A 19,406-nucleotide genomic window follows, 5' to 3' on the forward strand; every position below is an offset into this window, starting at 1 on the left:
CCCCCCGCCGAAATTCCGGCCCAATTCCGGGGAATCGGGTGAATCGGCTTAAAGCCGGCCCTGGTTACTCACACCTTCTTGTCAACTGTTTGAAATGGGCCACCCTCATTACCACTACAAAAGTGATTTTTCCTCCTTTGGTATTCTACTGTTAATTGAATTGTCTTTTTAGATTGACCCCCAACTTGGTAAGGCAACTCCCATCTTTTCATGTACTATGTATATATATCTGCTATTGTATTTTCCACTCCATTTATCTGATGAAGTGGGTTCTAGCCCACAAAAGCTTATGCCCAAATACATTTGTTAGTCTCTAAGGTGCCACAAGGACTCCTGTTGTTTTCACTTTTCATCAGTAGATCTCAAAGCATCTTGTATTTATCCTCACAATACCCCTGTGATACAGGGAGATATTATTATCCCCATTTCTGGGCACTGATGGCCGACTCCCAAATATAGATAAACTCTTAAGTCCAGATCCTAAAAGGTATTGAAATCAATGGGAGTTAGGCACATAACTAGTTTCTAGCCCTTATGGTGACAAAGGAAATCTTCACCATATGAAATGAGCGTAAACCTACAGCATAAACCAAGCACACAAGAAAGGAGAGGCATGATCATATTATAAAGATCAATTGTGAGCAGCGTCTTGTTTTAGAGGGTGTACTTTGATTTTTTGTCAGTGGATCTTGGCTAAGCAACCTTGTTCTATCCTCTCCATCCCCTCAGTGGCTTCATAATATGTAGATCAGTATTCCTCAGGATGCCTACATTTGCTTTCCACAAGGTGATGCACCTGCAAGATTACAAGCACTGCACTCTGGTTGCCTGGGGTTACAGAAGACATTAGGAGAGTGCACCTGTAACACATTTCCCCACCCAAAATGGCCTCTTGCTTGGGCTTTGCGATCTGTGTCTGCCTTGGAGTGCCATGGACTTCAATACAAGAGTTAGTTTTCTGTTTGTTTTGATCTTCCTGTGTTTTACTAATCTGAATGGCAGGTCTGTCTGTCAGTTGGGGATTGGGGGGAAATACTTAAGGGCAAAGTTAACTGTCCAAATGAGGAAGCACAGAAATCCTAAAATCTCCTACCCATACTCAGCAGACAGCTTGAGCTTTATAAGGTGGCCCATTGCCTTGGGCTGTCTCCCCTCCATGGGGCCTCCTCTCGCTTTTTGACTTGGCTCTGACATTGAGGAGGTTGTGCAGGTGCTGAAATACTTATGCATAGCCCATGAGCAGCAAAACAAGAAGCGCCAGAAAAGCTGAATAACGGATCTTGTCCTCCCAATTACCAGGGCCCAGGAAAACAATGCAATTAAAATGATAGATTGGCTGCACCAGCGAGCAGGGCGCACCGGGCGTCTTATTTAGCGCAGATTTTCCTTCTTCATTATAGATTGCAGCGTTTTTGACCCCCTTTCACCAACCCCCGCCTAAGGCGAGGAGCGTGGGCGCCTGGCTCCAGGGGTGTGTATGGAGGCAGCGGCTCACAGGTGCGAGCCCCGGAGAGAGGGAGGCGGGCTGCTCCCTGCTAAGGGGCTGAGTCGACAGAATGGAGAGATGGGGCGGCAACGCGACCCTCCCTGTCCTCCCCGGCCATAACGCGGCTCCCCAACATCTCCTCTGCCCCTAGAAGGGGGTAGGCTCGGGGAACTCCGCACTCCCCCCTTCTCGGCCCCAGCTGGGCGCCGCTGCCCCGGTGAGAGAGCGACGAGCGCTCGCGTCTCAGGAACAAAGCCCCCAGCCCCACCCAGCCCCTTTGCATCGCGCCTCCTGCCAGAGGAGCAGGGAGGGACCTGCAGCTCCACCGGGAGCCTGGGGAGAGATACGCCCCCCAACCCCCGCTCTGCCCAGCCCGCTTGTACCGCTGCTTCAGCCCTCGCAGGGGCCCGGCGAGGTCATTGTCCCCTCACAGCCCAGCCTGCTTGTACCGCCTGGCGCCCCCCTCCTGACCTCTAGAAGGGAAAAGCGATGCACCTCCACTGCTCCGTGCCACGGATACCCTGGCGGGAGCAATGCGCCCAACCCCAGCCCCTTCGCACCACCGCCGCCCCAGGACCTTGCAAAGGGAACTGCGCCTCCCACGCCCCTTTGTAGCGCTGCTGCAGGGGGAGCCTTGCAAACCCCCCTGCAGCTGCACCAGTAGCCGGCGCAGGGGGAGCTAGTGGTGCGCCTCCCCCGCCCCCCGGGGCCCCTTTGTGCTGCTGCTCGGATCTGCCCTAAGACACGCGGCGGATGCGTCACGGTGGAGGCGCTGCTGCTGCTAGCAACGCGCACAAGCCCATTAACCCCAAGGCAACCCATCCCCGATCGATCCTTTCCCTGCACCCAGCCTCCCGCCCGAAACCGCTCGGAGAGGCGTCCGAGCAGCTCCGCCATTTCCGAGAGCTGAAGCAGAAGGGCTTGGAGCATCCCCTACCTTGCACCCACCCACCGGCCCCACACAAAGGGAAAAGGCAGAGGAGTAGCTGGGGTAAGTCCAAGGCTGTTCTTTCCCTTAGGTAGCGATTCTTTCTGCTGCTGCTCTTTGGGAGAGGGGAGGAGAGCTTCATGCCCAGCATCTCGTGGTGGGGAAGGACGCTGCGCTCCGCGCTCTCACCCACCTCTCCTGGAGATGGGCACGTTCAGAGAAAGGCGAGAAGGGATGGATGCGGAGAGGGGGGCGGTGTCGCTGGACAGAGAGAGATGCAGAGATGGGGACTGTGGAAATGGATTGGGGGGGGGGGGAGCTGTGTCGATCTAGATGGAGGGGACTGCGGGGATGGATGGATAAATTACATAGAAAGATGTTGCATTTCCACTTGATATTATTCAAGGCTTCCAGAAAGCGCTCTGGAGAGAATGCCATTCACCCTTGGACTGGGAAGAATTATACTGTTTCAATTAGTCTTCTGTTTAAAGCAAAAAAACAAAAAGAAACACCCCCTCCCAAACTGTGACACAATTATAGCTATGCCTTCGTAATGACAATTCAGAAAGTAATAGCGATGTAAAAAAAAAAAAAGTGGCATTAGGTCACTTGAGCTCAACAGAAGAAATTTTGCCTGAAAAAAAACAAACAAAACAAAAACGGGTTTTAGGATTTGTGTGTTTGGGGCATATTTTTGGTGCAATATGAGTTTGAGACCTATCACTGTATTGTGGTTTTCATTTTTGTGTGTGTTTATAGGACTTTCTTTTTAAATCCAGGAAGGATGGTGAAACTAGGGAATAATTTCAGTGAGAAGAGCACAAAGCAGCCCCTCTTGGAGGATGGATTTGACACCATCCCCTTGATCACACCCCTGGATGTCAATCAGCTACAGTTCCCGCCTCCTGATAAGGTACAGTAGGCTACAGTTTCCACCACAGAGAATCACATCCAATCTCTCTCAAACAACAGGAGAATCGTTTGTATAATAGGCCATTTAGAAATCTCATTTATTAGAGGGCATTTTAAGGAGTGGCTATTTCTTCTTGAGAAATAAATAAATAATTAAGCCAATGACAATCATAAATATTTCAGTAAAAGTGATTTTTTTCATTTAATGCCATTAGTTATCATTAAAACATGTATTATAGGGTTAGATGGTACTGAAAAAATCAGTGATAAGTACATTTAGATTTCTTTGTTGCTTTGGGGATACAATGTATTATTTGCAAGCTTGTTCGTGATATGTTGTCACTCTTTTTATTGTATGCCCTTGTCTTCAGAATCTGTAAGGCAGCTGTGAAAATTCATTGTGGGTGAAATGTACCCCCGCTGGCTGTAAGACATCCCACAGTGTGGAAGCATTGCTTTAGAACTCCACAGGGTGTGGGCTCAGGCAAAACAGCCATGCAGGGAACTTCTGCATCACTTGTGTGTCTCAGAAGGGGCTCCGTGCTGGCCCCAGATAAGCCAACCAGAAAGGGGAAGTTGTGGATGGGATAGTGGCTGGGCTACTAGATTAATAATTAACCGATTCTGTGGTCCAAAACTCCTGAATAGGGTGTGTGTGTGGATTAGTATCTGCTGTTCCAGCCCATAGGCTGGAGTGTGGATCAAAGAAAGGTTGTACTGCCACCCGATATCCTGTCCACTTGGGGGAGAGGCTTGTATTTCACCTCCCTGACCACAGCTTAGTGGTCCCTCATGCAAAGCCTGATTATTCAAACTTTGATGCAGAAGGGCAAATACAGAAACCTCAAGATATTTTTCATTCCCCACACAAATAATCTGATGATACTTATCGATTATGGGACATAATGGGACAGATACAAGAAAACAGTTTTTTTCAAATCTTCTTCCATTTGTATAACTTAAAAGCTTACTGGTCTCTGGCGTTGATACCTTCTGAAAAATAATATAAGCAGCCTCAAACTTGAACTGGCAAATGGTCACTATATATATATATATATATATATATAGTGACCATTTGCCAGTTCAAGTTTGAGGCTGCTTATATTATTTTTATATATATATATATAGTAACAAATTTCATGGCGAGTTTTTGCTTCGTAATCTTTGAGGGCTTAGTTCTCTTCTTAGATAAATGGTAGATATAGGCTGCATATCTTGAAAATTTCATGTGCTCTTACCCTAGAGAGAGAATATCTATAAAATTGTCTAAAAATTTTCATGTATGGTAGACAACAAGGGTCCATTTATACCCTCCATTACATGGGTGTAACTCCCATTGACATTTCTGTATAGTATGTGGTCACCACTTGGCAGGCACTTTAGATAGGATTAGCCCATAACAGCATCCTCAAAGCCCTAGAGTCCATTTCTGCCCTCAGTTACATGTGCGTAATTGCTGTACTGACGGCAGAATTGGACCCTAAGGCTTTAAAACTGTTGTTGTGGCTGACTATGTCTGCCAGTTGGTGAGCAGACAACCAGTTAGCAGGGTCCTGCATCCAGAGGCCAAACTTGCTGAGTGTGCATGTTATATTACTCAGTTGCTAAGCAGAGCCTTGAACCAGGAACCCTTGTGGTCCACAGGCAGCAGCTTAACCAAAATGGAGCCACTGTGGTTAATCCAGTAAGAGCTGTGCTAAGTTTGTTGCTACTGGAAGTTGTTCTTTGATTAGTACATGGTCAAGTAGCACTGGGCAGAACTCCCACTGCAGACAACAGGAGTTGTGTGAGCAGAACCAAGGGCAAGTTATGGACTCAAATATTTGGTTAGCATTTCTTCTTTCCTCACTGCCCAACTGTGTGTGTGTGTGTGTGTTTCCCTTCCTTTGTGCAGTCATTTTACACATGAGTAGAAGAGTACTTTATAGGCCTCAATGGGTCCCTTTTGTGCCCAGTTGGCCCCAGCCAGGTAAAATGCTTCTTAGCTTGTAGGCCACTGATACCAACTTAAATGTTTTATTTTCAATAGAGCTCATATTAAATATGCCAGTAGTAGAAAGGATTGACAGAAATCAAATTCTGAAGTAGCAGTATAGTCTTGTGTAATAAATGTAAGTACATATTTCACGTATCCAAGCTTATTATGCAGTTACAAAGCTCTGGTGTGGCAGTGAAGCATAAAAACTTCATGAAGAGTAGTGACTAACGCTAAGAATTTGATGGTTTTGACAGTTTCTAAATTAAAGGCTGAATTGATTTAAGTATATTTTTGGTTATGTTAAACAAAAGAAAACATTATATAACCAGGCAGCTAAAACTATGTTCACTGTCAGTTGGATGTGATTTTTTTTTAAATGCCTGAGATTATGCAATATGATGATGGGGGGGGGGAGGGTTAAAAAAAATCCAAAAACCCAAGACCAATTAACTCCCATGATGCCGTTGAACACCATTATAATCAAAATGAAGATAGGATGTATGGAAACTAGTTTCCAAAACTAAGCACATCTATGCAATATTCTAAAGATATTGTGTACGTTTGTGGCATTGGGCCCAAACCATCACATGTTCAAGACACTGTTTCAGCTGTGAAAGTAGGCAAATCCCAAAGCTTTCAGTTCAGTGTCTGGCATAAGTGTCACAGGTCTGCTTTCAGAGGTGTATAGTTTCCATTGACATCAATGGGTTTCATCTAATGACAGTATTGGGCCCTAAAACCAAAAAGGATACAGAGTTATATTCTTTGGAAGATGACAAAATATGGAACAGATCCTCAAGGCTTTGTACCAAGGGAGGATTGTGCCCAGTTTTGAATGCGATGCTATAGGGAGGATATTGGAAAGTTGTAGAAGATTGAAAATGGGGCAGAGAAGATGATGAACTATAACTTTGTGAAGGAATAAAGGAATCTAGATTTGTATTCACTAGAATTCATTAGATTAATAGGGACATGACTGAGGTATGGAATATTTTAAGGATACGATGATGACACAGAATTGTTTGGGGCTTTTAGGGCCTTATGGGATTTCAGGAGAAGTCTCTTTATGGAGAAGGCCTGTGTGCAGCTAACTACCATAGGTAATTTTTTGTTTTTGTTTTTTAAAGTTAGCCTGACACTTGAACAGTATCACAGCATACATGCAGAACACAGTATGTAGATAGGTAGGTGGATGGACCTATACTTCTTTCAGTCCCAGAATGCTAGTGTGCAAGAATACTGCTATTGTTGCTATGTTATCATCTGCTAGTGTTTGTTGTTTGTTTGTTTTTTAACTGACCTCTTAATTGACTATCCGATCCAGTCAATCTCTGGCTTCAAACCTCAATAGTTGAATTCCCCTGAAGCTGATAGAGATGACCATTGTGACAGACTGACAATATCCTGAACAAACCTTATGGAATTAAGATAAACTTTATTGAATTAAGCTAAATCGTATTGAATTTGGGTTAATACCTTTGGGATACATTGTACTAAAAAGGCAATTGTGTATGTGTTGTTGTGTATCTTCTCTAGTAAGGAGGGAGAGGCTAATGTACTGCCTCTGTTATTAGCCCTTTGAAACCCGCTTCCCCAGCCTCCTCCCCAGAAAGGTGCACGTATATTAGCTCAAATTGTATTTTCCAGGGACCAACAGACAAAGGAAGAGTTTTGGGATAAACAGACTGGTTTTAAACTGGCTCTTGGCCTTCTTCCTGATCCAGTAAACGGACAGGGCCCTGGTCCAGAGAGGGCCCCAATCCTTTGGGAAGGATTGGAAGGACTGGGCCTAATGAAGCCCCATAAGACTGGGTGCTTGTTCTGAGCTGAAGCTGTGATGAGCTTGTAACCAGAAGGAATCCCCTTGGGTGAGGGGTGGAAGGACTGCTCCTGACAGACTCTATGTTAGGGTGATCTCTAGTAAGCTTATTAATATGTGTATAGGTGCTTTTATTGTTTTTAGTATATCTTCTCTGTAGTGCTTTTTTACCTTAAGAATAACATAGGCTTGCATAGGAAGTGTTGTGTGGTACCTTATAATGGTAGCAATTACACCTGGTAACAGTCTCTGAAGAGAAAGCAAGTAGGTATCCTTGGGCAACCTGTCTGTGCTGGGAGTAACACAGTTAAGGCAGGGAACTGTGCAGCCTGGAAATACTCTGGTCAGAAGGGAGAGAGATGTGGATTGTCACCCAGAAGGACAACAGCTGGGAAGCTGAAAGCCGGAGAGTAGGTGCCCTTGCTGGACCAGTGAGGGGAAATACAGGTGCAATTGCCCTGAACTGTGACAATTATATCTGCTCTTAAAATATACTAAAGGAAAGGGGAAAAAATCAGCATCACATCATATTTGATCTTAACCAATAGTGGATTGAACTAACCAATTGCCTTTCTGATGTGCTTACATGCACATACACCCCTATGCATAAATAAAATATAGCGTTTAAACAAAACCAACCATATGTGGAATAGTCTTTCTATTATATGCTCCCTTCAACTTCCTCAAAAACACACGGAAGGGATATTCGTCAGTATTTGCTAATTGAAAAAGGGTAAAATTGATAGGAAGGATATTTTAATTTTCATGTCCTCCATGAGGGAATTATATGTAATAGGAAGAATTATTTAGTTAGCATCAGTGGTGTGTTTGATGCCAGTGAAAGTAGATAAAATGAATAAAAAAAATTACTTGGTGGTTGTGACCCAAAGCACCTCTGCTTTTACACCCTACACACTATTGTAATAACACTGCTCTACAGCCAAAATGCTTCTGAAATAAATGTAGTCAAACTTTACTAATTCTGGGTCACTGAGAATGAAAATGATGCTAAAAATTGTTGATTAGCTCTAGTTTTCAAGATATGCTCTTGGGTCAGTATATACAACCCTTGACTTGGGAATGGCGGAGGATAAGTGCGTTATAAAGGGAAGGGATCTCAATTTAAACCGGAAATGACTAAAATACATCTTTGACTGGATCTATGAATGGGTTTGGACAGTACTTGCTTTTTAGGCAAAACAATGAATGATGCAATCTGAAGCTGGTATTGCGTCATACATGATATGAATTGCATCATGTTATTCCTAGAAGTCATGGATGATGCAATCATAACGAAGCTTACATCACTCTGCTGAACAAATTGCCCTATATCAGCTCTAGAAATCATACAGTGTCGTGTTCTCTTATTTGTCAGTGTTTGATTTTGCAAAGGGACACATTTCTGTTTAGCCAAAGTGAGCAGAGATGCCTCGTACTTGTGTGAACAGTGCAGATAACTTCTGCATCACAAAAGCTCAGTATAACCACTATGGTTAAGAAAGCCTATCACCTTTATTTTGGCTGCAAAATTGGAGATCAGGACAAGAGGTGGGCCCCACACATATGCTGCAACACTTGTGCAACAAATCTTCACCAGTGGTTGAACAGGAAAAGGAAATCTATGCCTTTTGCAGTGCCAATGATTTGGAGAGAGCCAACAGATCATACTAGCAATTGTTACTTCTGCATGGTGCCTCCAGTTGGGAAAGGTGTGTCAAAGAAGAAAAAGTGGACTGTGCATTAGCCAAACATTCCATCAGCTATACGCCCCGTACTCCACAGAGAAGGACTGCCGGTTCCTGATGCACCAGAATCATTCTCACTTGAGTCAGACGAGGAAGAGGATGAAACTTCTGGTCCTGAACCATCAGTGTCACAGGACCCACATTTTCTCCCATCCTCCTCCTCTGAACCACACCTCATAACACAAGGTGAACTGAATGACCTTGTCAGGGATTTGGAACTACCCAAGAGTAAGGCAGAGCTGTTGGGCTCCAGACTACAGCAGTGGAATCTCCTGGCAGGTGATGTTAGGGTTTCCATGTTCCGTGATCGTCAAAAGGATCTTGTCCCATTCTTCTTCATGGAAGGTGATCTTGTAGCCTGTAACAACATCGATGGTGTGATGGCAGCCCTCAACATCGTTCACGATCCAGATGAGTGGAGACTGTTCATTGATTCATCGAAGACGAGTCTTAAAGCTGTTTTACTGCATAATGGCAATGTTTTGCCATCAATTCCAGTTGGTCATGCAGTCCATATGAAGGAAACCTATGACAACATGAAACAACTTTTGAGGTGCATAAACTATGGCCAACATCAGTGGCAGCTTTGTGGCGATTTGAAGGTTGTTGCTCTCTTGCTTGGTCTGCAGACTGGATACACAAAGTACTGCTGTTTTCTCTGCGAATGGGATAGTCGTGCAAGAGACTATCACTACATCAAGAAAGATTGGCCACTCCGACAGTCATTGGAACCTGTGAGGAAAAGTGTTCAGCATCCACCACTTGTTGAATCAAGGAAGATTTTGTTACCACCCTTACACATCAAGCTGGGTCTGATGAAGAACTTTGTCAAGGCCATTATAAAACACAAGCAGCTTTCAGGTACCTCTGTGGAAAATTTCCAAGGTTAAGTGAAGCTAAGATAAAGGAAGGTGTCTTTGTTGGTCCTCAGATTCGTGAACTTCTTCGAGATGATGCATTTGACCATGCACTGCGTGGCAAGGAAAAGACGGCATGGAAAGCCTTCTAATTAGTGGCAATACATTTTCTCGGAAACAACAAGGCAGACAACTACAGGTTGTTGGTGGAAAACCTCCTCAAGGCATACAAAAGCCTTGGTTGCAACATGTCACTAAAGATACATTTTTTGCACTCTCATCTAGATCTTTTTTCCACCGAACTGCGGAGCAGTGAGCGACAAGCACGGTGAGCGATTTCACCAGGACATTGCAACAATGGAGAAATGCTATCAGGGCAAATGGAGCCCATCAATGCTTGCAGACTATTGCTGGACCATTAGTGACAAGAGACGTTCAATTTAATGAATACAAGAGACAAGCCAAGAAGCGCCGAGTAGACACTGAATAGGACTAAACTATGTACATAATAGTTTTTTGCCTTTTGTTTCATAATAAATTTTATTTATATAACCCTTTTGCTGATTTTTAAAGGGTTACATAAACAGGACAGGTGAAATATTATCATGTAAAGCAACCATAAACACATGAAAAGACCTAGGTTTACAATTTATGATTAAAACTCTATCTATACAATATACATAGAAATAAAATGTAAAAACTTAAATATCTTAGAAACAGTAGCCAATCAGTTGTTTTAATTGTCATATTTGAATTCAGCACATCAAAATACATAATAAATAGCACATTTTCTCTCTGAAGCAGACGACTTCTCAAAAATTGTAGACCAGTGTAATATTGGCACAAAATATGCCTTATGAGGTATCATTTGAAAACTAATAACTCACTCATTAATATTCTTGCATGATGTAAGTATGCAATGGGTATTAAGAATTATGAATCTATGCTGCAATTATAACTAAGAGTGTAAACCAGGTGTGTGGGGGAGTTGTTAAACAAGGATCCTGAACAAAGGAATTTGTGTTTCCATCAATTTACATATAAGCAGTAAATAGGCCTATCAAGCCAACAAGAGGTGGAGGAAAACACATTTAACAAGTGGGGATGAAGACAGGATGGTGTCTATACCCTGCAGAAGAGAGAAGCTTGGTCTGGGTTTTACTTTTCAGAAGAATCCATTTCAAAGGTTTACTAGCCTATAAGACAGGGGAGCTGTACCTCAAGTGATAAGCAATTGAATCAACCAATTGAATGCAATATTAATGCATCATGTAAGGTCTTTTATGAATGCATGCCCAGATAGGAGGGACTGTCACAGCTGTCAACCTGTCCCTATGTAAATTAAGCATGGTGGAATCAAACAATAGAAGCCCACAGGAAGGGAAGAACAGTATGAGGTCATCCTGCCTCTTGAAACAAGTTCATTGGACTTTGGAAGATAGAGTAAAGGTGGAAACCATCTTTGGCATCCACCACTAGACGGACACAAGAGGCCAGAGTTCTTGCAAGCTGAGAAAGATGGGTCTTAAAACCAAGGCGGGGGGGGGGAGGGGGGTTGGAACTGAATATAAGTGGAAAACCTGCTTAGGCAAAGATCTTTAATCTAATAAGACAAGGGAAGCCAATGCCTTGTATTTTTGTGGAAGGTCCTGACTGAGGGAAAGTCAGCCAAGACTTGAAGAAGGATTGGTTAGCATAGGTGCTGGAAATATAGGGGGTGGGGGTGCTGCAGCAACCCCTCGCTTGAAGTAGCTTCCATTATAAACAGGGTTTACAGTTTGGTTCAATGGCTCTCAGCATCCCTACTATAAATTGTTCCAGCACCCCTGCTAGTGAGAGAAACTATATTGAATAAAGCCTGTATCTTGCTAGATTAAGTTTTAGGCTTTTAGAAGCATATTTAGTTTTGTTTTACTTGTGTAACTCTTTCTATCTTCTCTCCTTATATTTGAACTCACTTAACCTATGTTGTTTTGTTAATTTTTTTCATTTTTACTCAGTGCTGTGTTTAAAGGGAAGTGTATATTTACCCTGGTTAGCTTAATAAACTGTGATGTTGTTTTGTGTATTTAGAGGAATAAACAAACAATATTATTTCTCTGAACTGTCCAGAAGAAGGCTGGACATTGCAAGGCACACGGTTTTGGGAAAACTTGGGACTGGGAGTGTGCTGGGGTCACCCTGCAAGTAGTAACCAAGACTGGTGGAAGCCAGAGTGAGGCTATTGACAGGTTGCTGGGGTCAGAGCTGCTGAACCAGGACGGTCTAGCACACAGACAATCTGGGTGTGATCTGCATGCTGGTAGGCTACTTTTGAGCGGCCCAGGTTGGAAGTTACAACAAGAAAGCATTGTGAGGCACCCAAGGTTACAGGGCAGGTAGTGACAACTCCTCACCGGTCCAGATTGCACCCCAGAATGTGACAATGGTATCCTTTTAATTGTATTGGGAAATTTACATTATTTCATATGTAAAGCTATGACCAAGAATACTCCCATGTCAGTGCAAAGCTAGTTGTTTTTAGGAAATAAGCCTTAGGGTGTGCTGATCTAACTAGTAATCACTATTTTTTGTTGATGTTTTTGATAAGGTTGTAGTCAAAACAAAAACAGAATATGAACCTGATCGCAAGAAAGGAAAATTTCGTACCCCCAAGATAGCTGAATTCACAATCAGCATCACTGAAGGAGTTTCGGAAAGATTTAAGGTAAGCAAAGCTATCTATGCTGTTAATAACTCAATTGCTGTTACAGAACAACACTCAATCAATTACCAACTGTAGTCAAAGAAAACTGGATTTAAAGAACAAAGATCTGGCAGAAAATTAAAACAAAATTGAGTGCAATTACAGTATCTCGTCATTAGTAATAAGGACTGCAAGAGTTGGTCCTAACATGCAGGTACTTCACTCCTTACTTTGACAAAAATCCCATTGAAGTTTCAGTCAATGGAAGTTCAGCATGATTAAGTGGCGAGTATCTTATAGACATGTAACTCCCATTATGTGACTAATACTCCCATTAGCTTTAGAGGAGAAGTACTATACAGGCATGCACTTTCTTTTTTGCTTGCCTTTTTTTTTTTTTTTTACCCTTTTTCCCAATATTTTTCCTTGTAATGGTTGATGGTTTTGAATGCACTGAGTGATTTGATGGCTTAGAGAATTAGTAACAGAGCTGGAGGACTTGTGGCACCTTAGAGACTAACAAATTTATTAGAGCATAAGCTTTCGTGGACTACAGCCCACTTCTTCGGATGCATATAGAATGGAACATATATTGAGGAGATATATATATATGACTGGATGGCTCTTCACCCTGCTCTGTGTTTGTGGAGCGCCTAGCACAAGAGTTCCTAGCCGCTGGCTGGGACTCCGACACGACGTGTTTGCCACCAGCTTACTGGTTCAGATTTATTCCCTAGTATGGTGATGTATAAAAACTGTTACCATTTGATGCCTGTTCAGTGAAAGTGGGGGTTCTAAGTCCATTCCTTGGTGAAAATGTGTCCACGTCGTAGTAACTCCCTTTGTAGGTAGTCTGACAGAGACTAGGGTTACCATTCGTCCGGATTCTGCCGGACATGTCCGGCTTTTTTGAGTTAAAAATAGTGTCCGGGGGGAATTTGTAAATGTCCGGATTTCCCCCCATGCAGAGCGCGCGCAGCTGACAGGGTAGCCGGCCGGATCATGCCACTCGCACGGGGCTCTAGAGCCCCTCCTCCGCTTCCCCCTCCTCTCCCCTGCAACTTGAGATCACTCCCATCCCCTCCTCTCTCTCCCTCTCTCTCCCTCCCTCCCCCTCCCTGCATTCGCAGATCGCCGGCCGGCCGATCGCCTCGGGCCTCCAGCAGTCTGGAGCTCCTCCTCCTGCTCCCCCTCCCCTGCTGCCCAGCGCACTGCTCCGCAGCACTCTGTTCTGAGCGGCATGGTAAGGGAGCCAGGGGGTCAGAGAAGGGCAGAGAGGTTCTGGAGGGGGCAGTCAAGAGACAGGGAGCAGGGTTGGATGGGTCGGGAGTTGGGGGGGGGGCTGTCTGGGGGTTGGGGGTGTAAGGTTTTGGGCAGTCAGGGTACGGGTAGGGGGTAGGGTCCTAGGGGAGCAGTTAGGGTGGGGGGGGTCTGAGGAGGGGGCAGTTAGGGGACAAGGAACAGGGAGGCTTAGATAGGGGGTGGGGTTCTGGAGGGCAGTTAGGAGCAGGGGTCCCAGAAGGGGGCAGTCAGGGGACAGGGAGCAGAGGGGTTTAGATGGGTCGGGAGTTCTGGGGCGGGGGAGTGGTTGGATGGGGCATGGGAGTCCCTGGTGTCTGTCTCGGGGTGGGGGTGTGGATAAGGGTTGGGGCAGTCAGGGGACAGGTAGGGGGTAGGGTCCTAGGGGGGCAGTTAGGATGGGGGGAAGGTCTCAGGAGGGAGCAGTCAGGGGACAAGGAGCACGGAGGCTTAGGTAGGGAGTGGAATCCTGGGGGGTAGTTAGGGGTAGGGGTCCCAGGAGGGGGCAGTCAGGGGACAAGGAGTGGGGGGGAGGGTTGGGGATTCTGAGGGGGGCGGGAAGTGGGAGGCAGTGAAAGGGGCGGGGCTAGGGCAGGACGGGGACAGGGCTCCTCCCTTCCTCTTTTTTGATTGTTGAAATATGGTAACCCTAACAGAGACATAGGACTTAATGGATGAAAAGACTTGAATCGTTCCACCCACCCACCCCTTTCCCTCCCCCAGGATAAGGTTCCTTGAGCCATATTAGCAAGGCAAAGTGATGAAATGTCAGCAGCAAGGCAAGCTTCTGTCAAACTTCAGTTTCCTATGCTGTCTGTCTGGCACCTTGCACAGGCATTAAGTTCACTCACTAAATATTTTAAGAGGTTTTCTATGTGATGGCAGTTTAGTGCACAGACTAAAACATGGCTGGAAGGTTTAAGGTTTAGTTTGGAAATAAAATGCTGGGCTGAAATAAAGAACCATATTCTTTTCCCAATGCACATGTGTAACTCCCATTAGTGTTAATGGGAGTTTTGTGGGCACATCAAGAGAAGAACATACTCTTTAGCATGCAGAATAGAACACAGCAACCACGCATGAACAATGATTTTGAAAGTTCTTTGGGCCAAAAGCTGCCCTCAGAAATGTACAGATAGCTTTCACTGAAATCAAAGCAAGCTGTATGCATATAGCCAACAGTGGAATTGAAGTCTTTGTGCCTGCGTTGAGAGAGAGCTGAGCAAAGAAGACCTCTCTAAGCAACAAGTAAATTGCTTGTCATACTGTTGTGTAGTTATTTCTAATTTGTAGGGCTGATTAGTTAGAAGCGAGAGCATTTTTATGTTGCATTTTTATGTACCTTTGAATGGCATACTTGAAACAAAATGTCTTTTAGATATGACTTTACAATTACCTCTCTGGGATTAATCTCAAACTACAGGGTTGCTAGGTAGTGCTGCTAGGTAACTGCTGCATCAGAGAGAGGTTTCTGTAAGATTTTTGTATCTCTGGGGGATTGCAGGATGAATCACACTATGGCTGTATGTCTAGGTTTCTGAAGGGAGGGTGTGAGGGGTGACCAGTTAGGAAAATTGAAGTTTAGTTAATAGAAAACAGTAGTTTCATACAGAACAATCAGGCCTTAAAAATGTCCCTCAATTTTCTTATAGCAGCGTTAGGATTAAGTTATGCTGCTTTGTAACATTTTAGAAAGCACTGACTGCTTCTCCAGCAGAGACGATTGTTATATTCACCACTCCCAGTAGTAAACAGTTCATGAATAATTGATGAAATTTCATAAATATGCAGATGAAAAGAAGAGATTGTTGTGGGGTTTTCTCCTGGGTCCTTATTAATTGTGAACCATCGTGTTAACTGCTGCTGTTGATTCTGAGAGAGCAAAAGGATGTTTGTTTGAAAGTTAAATATTTGCTATAATTATAAAATGCATTATTTAACTGGTGGTATATTGACTTTGGCTGGTGTGCATGGAAAAAGCTTCAGAAGCTGTTTTAATGACTTTAATATTGTACATCAGCTATGGATATGTTTTCTGCAGACTAAAAGCATAATGTTGCACTAAAAATATAAACAAATATATTTACTAATAATTCACATGTGTATTCCAAGATGTAGTCCTTAAATAAGGACAAAGCAGATTGTATTTTGGGGATTCATTAGTGCAGATCATCTAAAGCTGTGCTTCTTAAGAAGTTCTACATTATGACAAACTAAGCAGCCAGCATGTGCATATGTCAGGCAGCTCATTTGTTTCAGCAGTTGGGTGAATAAGAAGTTATAAAATATATTCTCTGCATTCCGACTACACTATCATCGTTATGATAGAGCTGAAATTGTTGTAGAGTAGATTTTAAAGTGTAATTTTTCCCTAAAGCTCAATTAGATGTATACCATCAGATTCGGATCTCAGTTACTTCAATGCAACTGAAATCCGAATTTGGTTCAAGTGTCCAAAATGGACAGAATATGAACATTGTCTGTATATGAGAATCCTAGTCTAGTTTTCCTCAAGTAACCACTCCGGTATGGACATGAATTTAAATGGCTAGTTTAGATGTGAATAGATGTCTGTGGAACTACTGTAGGGAAATACGGGGAATTGTTCTGTCACCTTTGGAAAGCCAGCTTCAATTGAATTACATGTAGAGGTTTTTATCTAGTCTCCAACAAGCGTCCACAACACAGCATCACTACACATAGTTCAGCATGGCTGGCAGTCTCTGCTCAGAAGAGACCTATGGTGGGAATTGTGGGGAGAGGAAGAAGCTATTGCAGGTCAGAATTGACTCATTGACTTCAGTGGAGCCAGGATTTCACACTAGATGTTCGATATTCCTCCCATTGAACACTGGTATAGTGATTCACACGCTGTCGCCGCACACAACAGTTTCAGAAATAATGTGGTACACTAGAGCACAATTGAAAGATGATGCTTTTACCTTTTGTGAAAGAAACCTTGTTAGAGAAACACTTACTTTCCAAATAATTTAAACTGTAAATGTTTGTTTTCCCCAATACATTCCAATGCATTACACTTTTAAAAAAAAATGTAGTACATTTTATAATCCATGTGGTACTTACAAAGGCAAATGAATTGTTCGGACATTATCCTTGACATCTATGCACACGTCAAACTACGCAGCCAAAGCCTGAAGCCTATTTGCAGCACAACCATATGGTGCAAGTCATGTGCTATCAAGTAACAAACAGTTGTTTAAATGTTTACAAGTGGTTATGGAAAAGCAAAAGAGGCATCCTCCTAAGAAAAACCAGTTTTCATTATTCAAATCCTACAGTTTAGTATCTTTTCCTACTGTTTCAATAATTTTAATAGATGGAAGAAATGCAAGTGTATAAAACATACTTAAAGGTTTCATTATTGAAGGGATAGAATCAATTTAAGAATAACACTTCTGTCTGAAGAGAGACAAGGTGGGTGAGGTAATATCTTTTCTTGGACCAGTTTCTGTTGGTGGAAGAGACAAGGTTTCAAGCTTCATAGAGCTCTAATGAAGAAGAGTTCTGGGAAGCTTGTCTTTTCCACCAACAGAAGTTGGTCCAAGAAAAGCTATTACCTCACCCACCTTGTCTCTTCATATCCTGGGACCAACACAGCTACAACACTGCAAACAACTTTTTATCTAAAACCTTTTTGCTGGCTGTTCCTATTCGTAATGACTAAAGTTTCTGTAACTGAAAAAGAGACAAGAAAAATATATTTCTATTTAGTTTTTGTTTACTTTGTGGATTTCAGACACATTGGCCCCAATTCAACAAAGCATGTAAGTACATGAGTAATCCCATCCCTATTCAGAAAAGCACTTGTTTAAAGATAAGCATGTGCTTAAGTGCCTTTGTGACTAGTCATTAAAGCCTGTAACCTGCAAACACTTAATTCACATGAATAGTTCTTTTGATTTCAGTGGAACTACTCATGATTAAAGTTACATGCATGTAAATATTTACAGGACTGATGCCTTGGTCATGTCCTCATATTATTTGCTTTCCCAGAGCAACAAGGGAGAGAATTTTTATTTTTATTTTTTCCAATAGGATTGCCATTGTAAAATCACACAAATAGGCAGGGGCACTCTGGGGCAATTACACTCTGTCCCAGCCCTGACCCTCTCCCAGAGCCAGCACCACCTCCTGCACCCCAACACCTGCTACCACTCTGCCCCAGCCCAGAGCCCCCTCCCACACTGCAACCCCCTCAGCCCTAGCCCAGAGCCCACACCCCCTCCCAAACCTCAACCCCCTACCTCAGCCCGGTGAAAGTGAGTGAGGGTGGGGGAGAGCGAGTGAGGAGGGGGAATAGAGTGAGTGGGGCAGGGTGTTGGGGAGGGGCAGGGTAGATCCTGGGTTGCCTTTAAATTCAAAAAGTGATCTTGGGCGTAAAAAGGTTGGAGATCCCTTCCATAGACTGTCCACTCTAAAACTGCCCTCTTTCTCTGTTTTCAAGGATCACTTCCTATATTATATCTATCTGCCTCTTCCTAAATTCTTTAGCCAATCCCCTCATAGGCTCCATTCCTGGATCACTCTCCAGTTGGAAGAACTCATCCCTAGCTAATTTCCCCTGCCAGTTGTCGTCTTCCCAGAGCTCTTCTGCTGCTGGCCTTTTATCAGAACTCTCACTTCCTTGGAGTATCTCTCCAGCCAAGTCCTGCCTCCTCCCTTGTCTCTCCCTTTTGAGAAAGGCAAACTTAATATCTTGCTTATCCGAAGAAGTGAGGTTTTTACTCACGAAAGCTTATGCCCAAATAAATCTGTTAGTCTTTAAGGTGCCACCAGACTCCTTGTTGTTTTTGTAGATACAGACTAACACGGCTACCCCCTGATACTTAATATCTTGCTGCTTTTCCCATCATGCATTGCAGCCCAGCCAGTAATTCTGAGGCATCTCCCATCCTCCTTAACCTTAAGAGGCTGGGCCTTGGAACAAGGATGCCCATAAAAGCAATTTTTTATGGGGAACTGTAGAGGGAAAGTCTAGTGCAATGTGTGCTGGCCATATGGCCAGATCTGACACAGCATGTTAGAAATATCCTTCTGAAAGAAGGAGCCTATTAATCTTTTGAACTAGCAAAAGCATACACCATAATATTATATCCTTTACCAAAATACACCACATGAAGTACTGTAGCCGTTTAATAGAACTGTTATGCATAGTTTGAAGCGTTTTGTGAATCAGAATTAATATGGGTTGAAACTTAATGTAGGTTTGAATATTCAGTCTTTGACATCCAGTTCCCATTTTTGTCAAGACTGAATATTTCTCTTTACCATCGGGCTGTGTTGTCTCAGGCTGTGCTCTCACAAGAGCTCCTAAACTAGGAGGGATAAGCTCACTTGGATGGGACGCTGTGCGCTTCCTAAGGGTACCCAGGGCAGTGAGGCACCTCGTACCACCTGCCCTGAATGTGACGAAGCCTTGTCTGTGCCTGCCATGGGTCAGTCAGCTCCCCAACTCCACTGGCAATGGACAACACATGGCATTCACCTCCCAGCCTATGCAGGCTACGTTGTCCCTCTGCAGGTTAGTGATAGAAACGTGCCACCCCCTGAGCCCTCCGAGCATCTCCCTGGAGTGTCCAGCCCCTGTTTCCTGAGACTGAGCATGGTGCCAGCTTGTCGCTTTGGTAAAGGATATCCTATTATGTCTCTCTTTGTAACCCCAGGTATATCAAAAC

The 19,406-nt window shown here is 43.7% G+C and overlaps 1 protein-coding gene across 7 annotated transcripts in view; it reads left to right on the forward strand.

Annotated features, from left to right (window-relative positions):
• Positions 1-19,406, forward strand: part of LOC101945396 (neuronal vesicle trafficking-associated protein 1) — a 106,821-nt gene that overhangs the window by 67,829 nt on the left and 19,586 nt on the right. For 4 of the 7 annotated variants that reach the window (XM_008170154.4, XM_065597081.1, XM_065597084.1 and 1 more), the window contains 2 exons: positions 3,194-3,327; positions 12,316-12,432. In XM_008170154.4, coding sequence (XP_008168376.3) covers positions 3,194-3,327; positions 12,316-12,432 — 251 coding nt within the window. Of the gene's footprint in view, positions 1-1,387; positions 1,498-2,143; positions 2,478-3,173; positions 3,328-12,315; positions 12,433-19,406 lie in introns of those variants that run through there. The other 3 variants (XM_065597085.1, XM_005300257.5, XM_005300258.5) reach the window with 3 other exon arrangements.

The sequence above is a fragment of the Chrysemys picta genome, chromosome 5 (genome assembly GCF_011386835.1).
Source record: "Chrysemys picta bellii isolate R12L10 chromosome 5, ASM1138683v2, whole genome shotgun sequence".
Lineage (NCBI taxonomy): Eukaryota > Metazoa > Chordata > Testudines > Emydidae > Chrysemys > Chrysemys picta.